This window comes from Carex rostrata, chromosome 3 (assembly GCF_964058835.1).
Source record: "Carex rostrata chromosome 3, lpCarRost1.2, whole genome shotgun sequence".
NCBI lineage: Eukaryota > Viridiplantae > Streptophyta > Magnoliopsida > Poales > Cyperaceae > Carex > Carex rostrata.
Window position 1 is genome coordinate 3,189,318 of NC_135920.1, and position 15,503 is coordinate 3,204,820.

At 32.5% G+C, this 15,503-nt stretch overlaps 1 protein-coding gene across 1 annotated transcript; it reads left to right on the plus strand.

Moving 5' to 3' along the window:
* The first annotated feature begins 2,522 nt into the window (after positions 1 to 2,522).
* LOC144550974 (protein SRC2 homolog) lies at positions 2,523 to 4,256 on the plus strand. The gene has a single exon (XM_078298736.1). It carries the CDS (start codon positions 2,649 to 2,651, stop codon positions 3,591 to 3,593), a length of 945 nt encoding a protein of 314 aa, XP_078154862.1. The 5' UTR covers positions 2,523 to 2,648; the 3' UTR covers positions 3,594 to 4,256.
* The last annotated feature ends 11,247 nt before the right edge of the window (positions 4,257 to 15,503 follow it).

Sequence of the window (15,503 nt, forward strand, 5' to 3'; positions counted from 1 at the left end):
TAAAATTGACCGCAGGTTCAGAGACTGATAGTGTCAGGCAAAATCAGAGGTGTTTTAAACTCAATAACCGAACATTCTCCACATTTTCGGTTACTCAGTAATCGAACAGGTTTTCAAGTTTCGGGTATTGGATAAACGGAAAGAAGATGAATATCCGGTTATTTAGTAAGCGGAAGGGGTATTTTTTGAAATCCATTCAGAAACTGAATAGATTTCGTAATTTCGTATTCTTTTTGGGTATTTATAAAAATTTCGGGGATCGGTCTCATGACCGAATTTTTTATTTATCTATCCCGCATTTAAAAAAATAATAATAACACTTTATCTAAATATATTAGTTTTTGCAATAACCAAATGTGTAGTATGCAATAAATGGGTATTTTAGAGATTGTTTCAACATAAATTGTGAGTTTCAAAATCCAACGATTTGGAAACCAATGCAAATTTAAATGTTGTGCTCCAAGTTTTATAATGACAAATGTTTATTTATTATGTAATGATCATGTGTGTATTCTACAATAGGTAAATGCACATTTTGATGAGTCTCAATAAGATGTCTGATGAGAGTTCAAAACAACTCAATAATTTTATTTAATTTTAAATGGATAAGTGTACATTCTAAAATTAAATATTTATTTATTTAAAAATACTTAAAAAATTAATTAAAAATATTTGTTAGATGATTTGAAGGATAATTGATATCTAACCTAACATTTATTGGGTCTACAACTGTTGTCCGCAAACAAATCAATGCGACGATGAGGCTTAAATTTTTTTTATAATCTAGAAAGATTAATAGATTAACATACTACAAAATTAGAGAAGTGAATTAATTCAGTGTATTGATAGAAATTTTCATGCATGAGAAAGAAACTCCAGCCAATAATTTTGCCAACTTAGTTTTTATAAATAATTTCTTAATAATAAACTTTACTGCATAGTTATAAATAAGAAACTCTCAAGAATATGTTTTTATTCTAGTGACATAAGCACATAACTTCTATTGAGAGGTCATGGATTAAATCATCTGTAATATACACAAGAATTTGCAAGTGTGTTAGATGACTTGACCTCCAACCATAGTGACAGACGAAAAATTTAGGTTCGGTTCAGTGGGTTCAAAAGTTCATGATTCGGGAATAATTCAGTACAATAAGGAAGAGAAAAAAGAAAATCTCCAACATAAAACCCCAGCAAAAAAAAAAAAATTGGCATTTTTTTTGCATTTTTCTAGCGAATAAAACGTGATTTGCGTTTTATTAGCGAATAAAACGTATTATACTTTTTTTTTTGCATTTTAAACGGAGTTTGGTTTGAAAACATAAAAAAAAAACGAATTAAATGCGAATTAATCGAGTACTATGTCACTATGGCTCCAACTCATGATTTAAAAAAAAAAAATCTCATATATTTGTGAAATCAAAATAAAAATTATCATCTCATACTAGAAACTCTAATAATAGAAACGGACATACTCAAATTTAACATTCCTAAAAAATATCTTGTAAAAATTTAAAGAAATCAAGAATTCAAGATTGAAACGGGTCAATGTCTGTGTTTTTCAATAAGGCCCTGTTCGGTGCGCTACTGTGCGCGTGGGAAAAAAAAATTCAGTCAAACTGAATTTTTTTTCTTCTCATGAGCACAGTAAATATCAGTTCAAAACCCATACCCATTCCTCACCCCCATTAGAACGCTGAACAGGACCTAAATGAGAAAGGTAAAATGTGTACGACTTGTGTCTTGTGATAATGACTACCAACAATTAATTAAGAGTTATTTGAATATTTAATGATAAACTTTTAGGACGAAATGACCAAAATACCCTTATAAACATGTTTATTGAGTTATTTGAAATATTCATGATTTAGTAACGGAACTGATGGATCCATCTACTATTTAAAAAAAAAAAATAATAATAATAATAATGCATACAGTTAACAGTCTATTACAATTTTACAAATACACTTATTTCAGAAGTTCGCATTGATGCTGCCCCGCTGCTTACTTTTTTGGCAGCGAGTAACGACTTCTTCAAAACAATAAAGACGTGCAACTTAATGCACAACAAGTTTCAAATTTCCAAATTTTCAATAATTGACGGGAACGAAATTTCGAGAAAGGAAAGACAATTGGCTGGAAAAATTTTTTAGAGTTGTTGTACTTAAATATTGAAAGTTTGATTTCTCTTCGTAACTTCGTAGAAAACAGAGTAGGTCTGATGGGCATCGGACCTACTTTGGTTCCAACAGGTTCAATTACTGTCGGATTGACTTTAAAATTTGCGTCAGAACTTTCGCGTCTGCTTTAATATTTGTGCGCACAAATTATAAAGCAAATTAAACGGTATATCTGCCCATCAGAACCAAACTAGATCCGATGGACATCGGACCTAAACCTTTCTCGACTTCGTAACTTCTGCGAAAATTCTCCAAAAAAAGACAGGAACGAAATTTCCAACTTTGAATCAGTCTCAATTCCATCTAATAAATAATAAGCAGCTTCCACCAACCAGTCTCCCTACCTGGGATTATATTTCCTCTCAAAAGCTAAAGATTTCATCACATGAAAACCCCGCTCAAATCAAATTCCTCTCCATTTTTTCTCCATTAGCAGTGAGTCAGTGACCAGTAAGCGCAATTCAATTCATGGATCGGCAATCCATTGATCTGAAATACATCTCCGGCCGAGGCATCCGCTCCCTGGCCGTGTTACGCCGCCCCTGCCTCTACACCACTGTCTACATCTCCTCTCCCTCCTCTGGCCCCCGGCCCCTCCGTCAGAAAACCCCTACCGATCACGATGGCGCCAGTAACCCTGAGTGGAACCACCCCATTCGCCTCTACTTTGATTCAAACCACCAAAGTATTTCCCCGGATCTGATCCTCAATTTCGATATCAAGACCCAAATGCTCCTCGGCGACAAGTTAGTCGGGTCCGTACAAGTCCCGCTTGCTAACTTGGCACCGGAGGGCCCCACAGAGACATTGATCCCCGTCAGCTACCAGGTGCTAGACCCTGATGACAAGCCCAATGGAATTCTCAGCTTTTCTTACATTTTAAACGAGTCTCCGGTTAGAGTTTCTTCTGATCCAGCGCTGGTGAAGGATAGCATTACGTTGCACCAAGGATCATCTTACCCGACTTTCTCGAATGATGTGGAGCCCCGAGAGGTGTACCCAGTACCACCTCCAGAAAAGCCTGATTGCATGTCCCGGTTGCACCCGCCTCCAGAAAAGCCTGATTCTAAGCCTGGATTTTACCCAACTCTTGATCCAATAGAAAATTTGAAACCCTTTGTTTATAATAATCCATCCTGGTTATCGGATCCAAATTTGAAACCTCCATTGCCGGATTCAAAGCCGAGTTTATACCCGGTAGTTCCCACTGAACCAGTGATTGCTTACCCTGTACATGATTCAGGGCTTGATGGGTATTATCAAACCCCGCGTTCATTGGGGAGTTATCCACAGGTGGAAGTGGAACCCGTTAGTGGATTAGCATCCTATGCTAGACCCGGTTATTACCCGCCACAAGCACCTGGATACTGCTCTCAAGCGCGTGGATGGGATTGGGATGGAAGGTGCCTGTAGCATCTTCTGTACAAGTTTTTGAGCTTCAGTTACAAAATTAGTGATTAGTCTAGGTAGGCACTAGTGAGTGCGCTTTTTTGGCATTGTAGGTTGTACATTTTTGTGGTTGATTAGTCGATGATTTCCACCAACAAGAAATAATGACAAGTAATTAATGTTGTTTGGAAATTATTTCTTGTAGGTTGTATATTTTTGTGGTTGATTAGTCGATGATTTTCATCAAAGATTTAAATAGCATTTATCGCGTCACAGCGGACCGATTAAAAAAATAGCGCTATGCCCAAATAGCGCCACTATAGCGCGCTATAGTGCCATAGCTTTTATGGTCTCAAAACGCTATAGCCAAGGTCTATCTTTATGATCAGAGGTTGAATCGATCATCAGAACAAGAATGAGGCCAAAAAAAAGGATACATTCTGGGAAAATGAAGCTTCCATGGAAGAGAAGTAAATGAAAGGCTTTCATAAAAATTCTCGTAGAATCGAGAATGAAGTTTTCATTCTGTACATGCTAGATATAGCGCGCTATTTAGAACCTTGATTTCCACCAACAAGAAATAATGACAATTGACAAGTAATGTTGTTTGGAAATTAATATTATTTCTTGGTTGGAATATTAATTGGTTTGATGATTCTACAATATTATTAGTGGTTACTTGATGCATAAAGACTATATCCAAGTCAATGATATGTTACTTTATTTACTATCTCCATTTTTTTTTTTATTGCGGTAGGGAGCTAATTGTATTAATTATTAAAGAGGAATTTTTTTGGCACATTGGTTTCATTATTTTCCTGTGGGGCCACTGGCAGTGAATTATTGTGCAAGTCATGAATTGTCTCCTGCCATTTGATTTATTGTAAGAATTAAATATTTTCATTACAAGTTTGAACTTGTAGTTTCAAGTTTCAACCCATAGACGCATTCCCCAAAATACTAAGCCATAAGCTCGACAGTTGTACTGTAAAATATGTATACAGATTTTCCGGAAAGATCTCAAGTAAGGGAGAGGGGGGTTTCCGATGGGCATCGGACACAAATAGGGTTCGATGAGGGGTTTAAACCGTCGGATCTGCTTTAGGATTCGTGTGTACGGATTTTAAAGCAGACGCGAAATTGCGAGTGCGAATCTTAAAGCAGATCCGACGGTTTAAACCCCTCATCGAACCCTATTTGGTCCGATGCCCATCGGACACCCCCCTCACTCCTCAAGTAAACATAATATTTTGCCCCATGTGCATTCGATTTTCTCGGCTATCTATTTGTTAATTTTTTATAGCATGTTTTTTTGTCATTCGAATCTCGGTATAATTTACGTCCAAAATAAGAGATCCAATGAAATAATTTATTTTATAACTGCATGATATAATAAATCCTTGCGGGGTTTTATTTGATGATTGCAAGTTCATTTTTGTCATAGCTTACATTGTATTTTGCAATGTATGTCTAGTAAAATAGAAAGTCTTCCTGATGTCTCGAGTAAAAAATAATATTATATATATAAGGAGGGATCAAGTTAGACCGACACATTTTTATAAGGTACTTTTATGATTTTAAAGTTTAAATAGTCGATTCGAACCGTTCAACGTGATCTCTATTAAAATATGTTTGGAGACTAAATTTTCTATATTTTTTTTTGAAAAAAATTGTATTTATTAAGATGTGTACAAAATTGCTATTTTTAGATAATTCTAGACCACTGATTAAAAAATTCAAAAAATGTAAAAAATTTGGTCTCCAAACACTTTTAATGTTGGTGATCATGTTGAATGGTTCGGATTGACTTTTCGAATTTTAAAATTGCAAAAATAACTTATAAAGATATGGTGTATAAATATGTAGTGTTAAAATGTGTCACCATAAAATGATATAATTGAATCCCTCCTATATATATGTTTCACGAGAGAAATCAATATTGTACTAGAGGTGCTGAGGTGGGTTCTATAGGAAACGGACTGGAGTTATTCTATCAAATTAATCAATAAATTAATTAAAATTAAATATGTTATCGTAGCTATATAAAACTCAATAATTGTAAAATATTATCACGTTCATATTGTACTAGAGAAAATATGTTATCGTAAGCTATATTTTCCGATTTTTTTATTTTTATCCAAAATATAAATTGAATTTTAAAAATTAACCGAACCGGTTGTCAAATTTTAAATCTACCCAAACCGGTTAACCGTTAACCGGACCAAATTTCCGGTTAACGGTTAACCGGACCAAATTTCCGGTTAACGGTTAACCGGACCCTTTGAAATAGTCCGGTTAACCGTTAACCGGAAATTTGGTTTGGGTTCGCTTAACCGTTAACCGGATTCGTTGGTTCGCTTAACCGTTAACCGAACCCGATTTTTTTTTTTTTTAATTTTTAAAACAGAAAATTTTAAATGTTTTTTTTCTATTGAAAATATACATGAAAATTCGTATTTAGATTTATCAAATTTACACCAAAAAAATTTGTAAATCAAATATGAAATTTAAAATTATAGAAAAATACACATACACATACACATACACATATACATATACATATACATATACATATTATATATGAAATTTAAAATAATATGTATATGTATATCTATATGTATATGTGTATGTGTATGTGTATGTGTATTTTTCTATAATTTTAAATTTCATATTTGATTTACAAATTTTTTTGGTGTAAATTTGATAAATCTAAATATGAATTTTCATGTATATTTTTCAATAGAAAAATAAAAAAATTTAAAATTTTCTGTTTTAAAAAAAAGTAAAAAAAGTAAAAAAGAAAAAAAAATTGGTAACCGTATATTATTTATGTATATGTATATGTATATGTATATGTATATGTATATGTATATGTATATGTATATGTATATGTATATGTATATGTATATGTGTATGTGTATGTGTATTTTTCTATAATTTTAAATTTCATATTTGATTTACAAAAATTTTTGGTGTAAATTTGATAAATCTAAATACGAATTTTCATGTATATTTTCAATATAAAAATAAAAAAATTTAAAATTTTCTGTTTTAAAAAAAAGTAAAAAAAGTAAAAAAAGAAAAAAAAATTGGTAACCGTATATTATTTATGTATATGTATATGTATATGTGTATGTGTATGTGTATTTTTCTATAATTTTAAATTTCATATTTGATTTACAAAATTTTTTGGTGTAAATTTGATAAATCTAAATACGAATTTTCATGTATATTTTCAATAGAAAAATAAAAAAATTTAAAATTTTCTGTTTTAAAAAAAAGTAAAAAAAAAAAAAATTGGTAACCGTATATTATTTATGTATATGTATATGTATATGTATATGTATATGTGTATGTGTATGTGTATTTTTCTATAATTTTAAATTTCATATTTGATTTACAAATTTTTTTTGTGTAAATTTGATAAATCTAAATACGAATTTTCATGTATATTTTCAATAGAAAAAAAACATTTAAAATTTTCTGTTTAAAAAAAAAAAAAAAAAAATCGGGTTCGGTTAACGGTTAAGCGAACCAACGAATCCGGTTAACGGTTAAGCGAACCCAAACCAAATTTCCGGTTAACGGTTAACCGGACTCTTTTAAAGGGTCCGGTTAACCGTTAACCGGAAATTTGATCCGGTTAACGGTTAACCGGTTTGGGTAGATTTAAAATTTGACAACCGGTTCGGTTAATTTTTAAAATTCAATTTATATTTTGGATAAAAATAAAAAAATCGGCTATATTTTTCTTCCTCATCGTATACTCTATCTGGAATTTCACTGCAGCGAGACTACGTACCTTTCTAATTCATCTACTTCTTTACGTTTCTTTTTTTTTGTTGGGGAGAATCTTTTACCGAATTTTATTAATAAAAAAATAATAGTTTTGAAAAAATAATAATATGCAAGTAAAACGGATTGTAGAAAAGTTAAAAATCAAGAATAGTGTAGAATGTTCCGTCCGCCGACAAAAAAAAAAAAAAAAATTGGAATTGTTGTAAAATTAATATAAAGTTGCAACAAAAGTAAGTAAATAACAAGAAAGATAAAGAGAGCAACAACAAACTTGTATTCTCCACTATTATATAATATGTGTGTCCAATATTCTCTATTTACAAAGCATCTATTTATAGGCTAGAAAAAGATGTTACAATAAAGGAGAAAATAAATGTCCATGGTAGTGGAGATAGTGGAGGTAGTGGATAATTAATATTGGAAGTTATAGAATGAACATCCACATAAATATATTTTATAACACTTCCCCTTGGATGTTCATCTTTCATTATACGCTGTTAATATGATACTTCAGGATCGATATTAACATGATACTTCAGGATCAACATGATAGTTCAGGACCATGTACTGCCTCATTAAAAACCTTACCAAGAAAAACCCATTGGGATAAAAACTTGGTTAAGGGAAAAAGAGTACAGTGCGTATAATGCTTCCCCTCAATTTGATATCATTGAATATCCTTCAATCGATGTAGACCTATCTTCTTCGTGAGTTGTACAAAAACCTTTGTTGGTAAAGATTTTGTGAATAGGTCTGCAAGATTGTCAATTGATCGGACTTGGCAAACATCTATTACGCCTTCCTTTTGTAGGTCATGTGTCGAAAAGAACTTTGGTGCAATATGTTTAGTTCGGTCTCCTTTGATATATCCTTCTTTGATTTGTGCAATGCATGCTGCATTATCTTCATATAACGGTGTAGGATTTACCTTGATGTTTTCAAGTCCGCATTCTTCTTGAATATTTTGAATCATTGACCGTAACCAAATACATTCTCAACCCGCCTCGTATAAGGCAATCAGTTCGGCGTGATTTGAAGATGTAGCTGTAAGAGTTTGTTTTGTCGATCGCCATGAAATTGCAGCTCCACAATAGGTGAATACATATCCCGATTGAGATCGTGCTTTATGTGGATCTGATAAATATCCTGCATCTGCATATCCAACTAAATTGGATTTTGTATCTTTTTGATAGTATAACCCCATATCTCTAGTTCCGCAGAGATACCGAAATACTTGTTTAATTCCATTCCAATGTCTTCTGGTTGGTTTGGAACTATATCTTGCTAACACATTTACTGCAAATGAGATATCGGGTCTCGTATTATTTGCAAGATATAATAATGCCCCGATTGCACTTAAGTATGGTACTTCAGGACCAAGCACTTTTTCATTATTTTCTTGTGGGCGAAAAGGATCATTTTCTGCATTTAGCGATCGTACAACCATTGGTGTGCTCAAAGGATGAGCTTTATCCATATTGAATCTTTTTAATATTTTTTCAACATAATTTAATTGATGGATAAATATTCCATTCTTTAGATGTTCGATCTGCAGGCCGAGACAAAATTTTGTTACACCAAGGTCTTTCATCTCAAATTCATTCTTCATTAATTTTGCAGTATTCTCAATCTCTTCAGGAGATCCAATAATATTCAAATCATCAACATACACTGCAATGATTGTGAAACCTAGATTTGATCTTTTAATAAAAACACACGGACTAATTATATTATTTTTATATCCTTCTTTTAGAAGGTACTCACTCAGTCGATTATACCACATTCGACCAGATTGTTTTAGTCCGTATAAAGATCTTCTTAATTTTATAGAGTACATCTCTCTAGGTTTTGACTTATATGCTTCAGGCATTTTCAATCCTTCTGGGACTTTCATGTATATATTACTGTCAAGTGAACCATATAAATAGGCTGTTACAACTGTTGGGGTTTCGGGGTGGTATAACCAAAACCCCTTTTAGGCTTAAGTTGCGGAATGACCGTAGAACAAAAATTTCTACGGCCAACTTAAGCTCAGGATTAAACGGGGTATGTCAGGAAACTTTCCAAGGCGGTCCACCTTCACTATTCCTTTGGCATCAAAACCCAATTTAATCCTTTTACAGATCTACTCCATTATTGATTTCTAAAACTTTAATCTACTTACAAATTAAATAGATTAATATAACATATTTATACCTTGTTTCCAAATCACAGTTGGAATGTAGACCGAGCGAGTAGAGCCTCACCATGGAAGGAATCGACTCGGAGTATCACACGTGTGATACCTCTATCGGTTATCCACCAGGACTAACCGGAGAGCGGTTTATTTCTTCTGCCAGAAATACCGTAAACCGCGGAATTATGCAAAAACACTATTCACGGGGAAAAGACGAAAACCCGTAAACACGAATTTTCGGTTGCTCAGTTTCATCAATATGCAAAACTGACATACCGCTAAATTCGGTAAAACACTATTCATCGATCCCGTAAATATTCTCCACAACAACCCGCAAGATTATACGTCAACTACGTATAACTTTCTTTTCTCAACCGAAACACTATTTGGGAGAGAAACCGAGAAAGAGAGAAAATACCGATTCGTTTCTGCACGAAAAGATACATGTGAATGTGCATATGTATATATGTGAATATATCTTTCTCTCTCTACCCCTCCACCCCTATTTATAGTGTTTAGATTCGGTTGCAAAAAACCAAAATGCCCTCCAAGTTCGGCCTATTTACAAGATATGCCATTGACACCTCATCCTTTTATATGTGAAATGACCAAAATACCCCTTCCACACCCTTCCACATTCTTCTCCATGCTTCTACATATGCAAGGTGGCATAGGTGTGAAATGACCATTTTGCCCTTGTGGATAGGATTGATGACATGTCATATGGATAGGATCAATGACGTGTCATGCGGATAAGCACGAATCTGAAAAGACCCGAATGCCCTCGGCCCGAACACAAATAATATTCGTATAATTATTCTGAACAATTATATATATATTTTTCTTTCGGTTATTTGTTTCGGTATCGATGACGTGTCATCTGGATAGGATCGATGACGTGTCATGCGGATAAGGACGAATCTGAAAAGACTCGAATGCCCTCGTCCCGAACACAAATAATATTCGTATAATTATTCTGAATAATTATATATATATTTTTCTTGCGGTTATTTGTTGTTTCGATAATTTATACAATGTGTCCTGCACATTTATAAATTAACCGGTTAACTTTTATACAACGTGTCATACACGTTTATAAATTAACCAATGTTTTTGCTTGTTATTTTTACATAACATTTATAATTTAATTATAACACGTATAATTAATTATAACCATCTTAATAGTAATTATAATCAATTTATAATTAATCAGTAAGATTCTCCGAGTAGCTCCTATATGGTGTGACCCAATAGGATCTGTGTTATGTTGGTAAACAGAGTTAAAACTGTTTTAACTTCTGTTAGTCATGGGTGGCATCTGGCAACACATCATGACCATCCAATTACACAGATGATGCTGTACTGTACAATATCACGATCCAGTAAACAATTTACTTGTGTCTGTTCTTCTGTCTCATAGCTATCAGATTAGTTTCAAGGTAGATGTGTGTCATCCTTGCTAACTTAATCTTTTCTTGATCTTGAGCAGATTATCAAATATAATTACTCTTGTAATTATACCGCTAGCAGATAATCTTACTCTATCAAGGGGCCCAGTGATGCTATAGCTCGTATAGAGATACGAGGGACAAATAGTATTCTTGGTAAACTATCACTTCCTCAGCTAAGCTATACATATGGAAAAGCTACCGTTATGACTGCTTTTTACGGACAGCGGTGGATAACAATCACACATACATATTTCTCAGTGGGAACGATAAATACCTCATACTGTAGAACGTGACACTGAATGAAAACATAAATGACACGAACACAATTCTATTTAATGTTTCATTCGGGGTCTGTCAAATACCATGTTTCTAAAACATGTATCTATGTGATTAAAATGACATCTCGTGTCAGGTGGTTTGTAAAACTTAACCATCTTTTAATCCACATACTAACCTTATCGCGGTAATTAGTGTTCCTGCTAATTACCTTGGTCAGTGACCTTTTAAGAGTATATATCATCTATATTATGGAGTTTCACAATTTCAGTCATGAACTCGAAATGATCCATAAATTCAATAATACTCAAGGCAACAAAATGCTATATAAATAAACATTCAATTCATGAACAAAGCTTTATGATAAATTATCAACAACATCCATAAGTCGCATTTTTAGATTTTCTGCAACTGTGAGACTTATTAGAAATCTGAGAGTTATCGCATCCACTACAGGTGAATACGTTTCTTCATAATCAACTCCAGGTATTTGTGTAAAGTCTTGTGCCACTAGCCTTGCTTTATATCTCACAATCTCATTTTTCTCATTTCTTTTTATGACAAATACCCATTTGTAACCTACAGGGCTAACATCATTGGGCGTTTGGACTACAGGTCCAAATACTTGCCGCTTGTCTAATGAACTTAATTCTGTTTGTATGGCATCTTTCCATTTAGGCCAATCATTTCTTTGTCTACACTCTTCTAGAGTTTTTGGCACATTATCTTCTTCGTTTATAACATCGCTTGCTATAGCGAATGCAAAGATTTCATCAACATGTGTTTTATTTCTATTTAATATAGTACCATTTATTACATAATTTATAGAAATCTCATATTCATTTGGTACTTGAGTTTCTTCTGGAACTTCATCAACCTCTTTTGGGTTTTTATCAACTTCTTCATGAGTTCTACCATTAATCTCTTCTGGGATTTTATATACTTCTTCAGGAGTTTTACTATCAACCTCTTCTGGGGTTTTATTGACTTCTACAGGAGTTTTACCATCAACCTCTTCTGGGGTTGGACCAACTGCTTTATTCTGCTCTTTCCTTTTACGTGGATTTACATCCTTAGAACCAAGTGGTCTTCCACGTTTTCTACGCACATTAGATTCATTAGATATTTTTGTAATGTCAATTCGAGCGGGTGCGTTTATAGCTGGAATATGTGATTTAGTAACTCTATTCGTATTTGTGAATGCATCAGGCAATTCATTTGCAATTCTTTGCATATTTATGATCTTTTGAACTTCGAGTTCACATTGACCACTTCGGGGGTCAAGATAAGATAACGATGAATTCCAAGTTACTTGTTTATCCAGTTTTTGTTTTTCTTCCCCTAAATTTGGGAATACTGATTCATTAAAATGACAATCAGCAAATCTTGCTGTAAAAACATCTCCTGTTAATGGTTCTAAATATCTAATAATAGAAGAAGAGTTAAAACCAATATAAATTCCCAACCTTCTTTGAGGTCCCATTTTTGTGCGTTGTGGAGGAGAAATTGGAACATATACTGCACAACCAAATACCTTTAGATGAGACAAATTTGGTTCTCTTCCGGAGACCAATTGTAATGGGGAATATTTATGATAAGCAGTTGGTCTTAATCTAATTAGTGCAGCGGCATGTAATATGGCATGTCCCCATGCGGAAGACGGTAAACTAGACCTCATGAGTAATGGTCTAGCAATTAATTGTAATCTTTTAATCAACGATTCTGCCAGACCGTTTTGTGTATGAACATGGGCCACTGGATGTTCTACCGTAATTCCAATAGACATGCAATAATCATTAAAAGTTTGAGAAGTGAACTCACTTGCATTATCAAGCCGGATTCTTCTGATTTGATAATCCGGAAAATTAGCTCTCAATTGGATAATTTGTGCTAATAGTCTAGCAAATGCAACATTTCTTGTTGCTAACAAACTCACATGTGACCAGCGTGTTGATGCATCAATTAACACCATAAAATATCTAAACGGTCCACATGGAGGTGTAATAGATCCACATATATCTCCTTGAATTCTTTCTAAAAATGAAGGAGCTTCAGGTCCAACTTTATTTGGAGATGGTCTAATAATTAGTTTTCCAAGAGAGCATGCTTCGCATGTCATATCTTTTGATAATAGGATCTTCAGGTCCTTTAGGGGATGCCCATTTGCACTTTCAATTATTCTCCTCATCATTATATTTCCTGGATGACCCAATCTGTCATGCCATAATGTAAATAACTTTGGATCAACTAACTTCTGGTTAGTAACGGTTAACTTCGGGTTAGCAACCATATTTGATTCTATTTTACTTATATAAGTACTATATAATCCAGATGACATTGCTTGCATCTTTTCAATTATGATCTTCTGGCAATTCTTAATAGATGTGATATGAAGATACTCGCAATTTTTCTCATTCATAGTTTCAATATGATAACCATTCTTTCGAATATCTTTAAAGCTTATTAGATTTCTTCTGAATCTACTTGAATATAATGCATCATCTATTATTAATTTTGTTCCTTCAGGTAACAAAATACAAGCTCTTCCGGAGCCTTCTATTAAATTACTTGTGCCAGATATAGTGTGAATATTAGTCTCACCAAGATACAATAGTGAAAAGTATTTCTTACTTTTCAATATGGTATTAGTTGTTCCACTGTCTACCAGACATGAATCTTCATTACTTATCATTGCGTCAGCCATTTTCCTTTAAAATGCAAAAATAAATTACTTTTATTCATTTTCATAAAAAAAAAATTAAAAAGTAAACTAAACTTTTATTAAACATAAATATAAATTTTTATACTATATTTTCTCCCTAAGTAATAATATATATTTCTTCATTGACATTATGGAAGAAATCTGATACATCAAGATGTGTATCCACATGGCATTCATTTTGGAGTCATATTCAGTAAAGTTAGTTTCCACATTTTTCCCTTATTTCTTGATTGTGGCTTGATATAGCTCTACAAAATATTTTGGCGTACGACAAGTACGCGACCAATGATTTATCATCCCACATCTGAAACAAACATCTTCAGGACGTTTTTCTTTCTCATTAATATGTATTTACAACATCAGGTTATTACTACCATAACTTCAAGTTATGATAAATGAAAAATGAGATAAATTCAAACTTTGTGAGATTTGTCATATGTACTACAAAATAGATACGCATTAACTTCAGGTTATTAATGCCATAACTTCGGGTTATGAATGCCATAATTTTGAATTATAAATGTCATAACTTCAGGTTATCAATGTCATAACTTCAGGTTATCAATGTCATAACTTCAGGTTATTAATATCATAACTTCATATTATGAAAAGGGAGATAAATAAATATAAATAAAAGAATACGTAAATTGTATGAATAAAAAAAATAAATTAAATGTATTAATAACTTCAGGTTAATATTATATAACTTCAAGTTATAATAAAATATTTTATTTAATAACTTCTAGTTATTAAATTGCTTGGCTGCACAATTGTATAATTTAATTTGAAATAACTTCGGGTTATATTTTCATCTGATGACCTATAATAACTTCTGGTTATTATATTGATTTTATATGAAAATTTCTAATAAAACTTCAGGTTTTAATTGAGAATAACTTCAGGTTATTATTCATCCAGTGGCCTATAATAACTGCTGGTTATTATATTAATTTTATACTAAAATTTATAATAGAACTTCAGGTTGTAAATAATTCTAATAATAACTCCAGGTTATTATTTTATTCAAGTAATACGAACTTCGGGTTCTTGATAAAATTTTAGTTGTGATAATAACTTCAGGTTATTACTCTTATTATTATATTAATGTAATATGAACTTCAGGTTTTTGATAAACATTTAGTTTTGATAATAACTTCAGGTTATTATTTCATCATTCACTTCAAGGAATGATTCTTATAAACTAAAACAAATATAATCAAAAATTTAAATGAAATTTAAATTAATGAAAGATATAATAATTAATCACACAAATTACTTACATGATTACTTTGCAACTTCTTCCGAGCAATTCGTGCTGATAACGTGTTATAAAATTAATATAAAGTTGCAACAAAAGTAAGTAAATAACAAGAGAGATAAAGAGAGCAACAACAAACTTGTATTCTCCACTATTATATAATATGTGTGTCCAATATTCTCTATTTACAAAGCCTCTATTTATAGGCTAGAAAGAGATGTTACAATAAAGGAGAAAATAAATGTCCATGGTA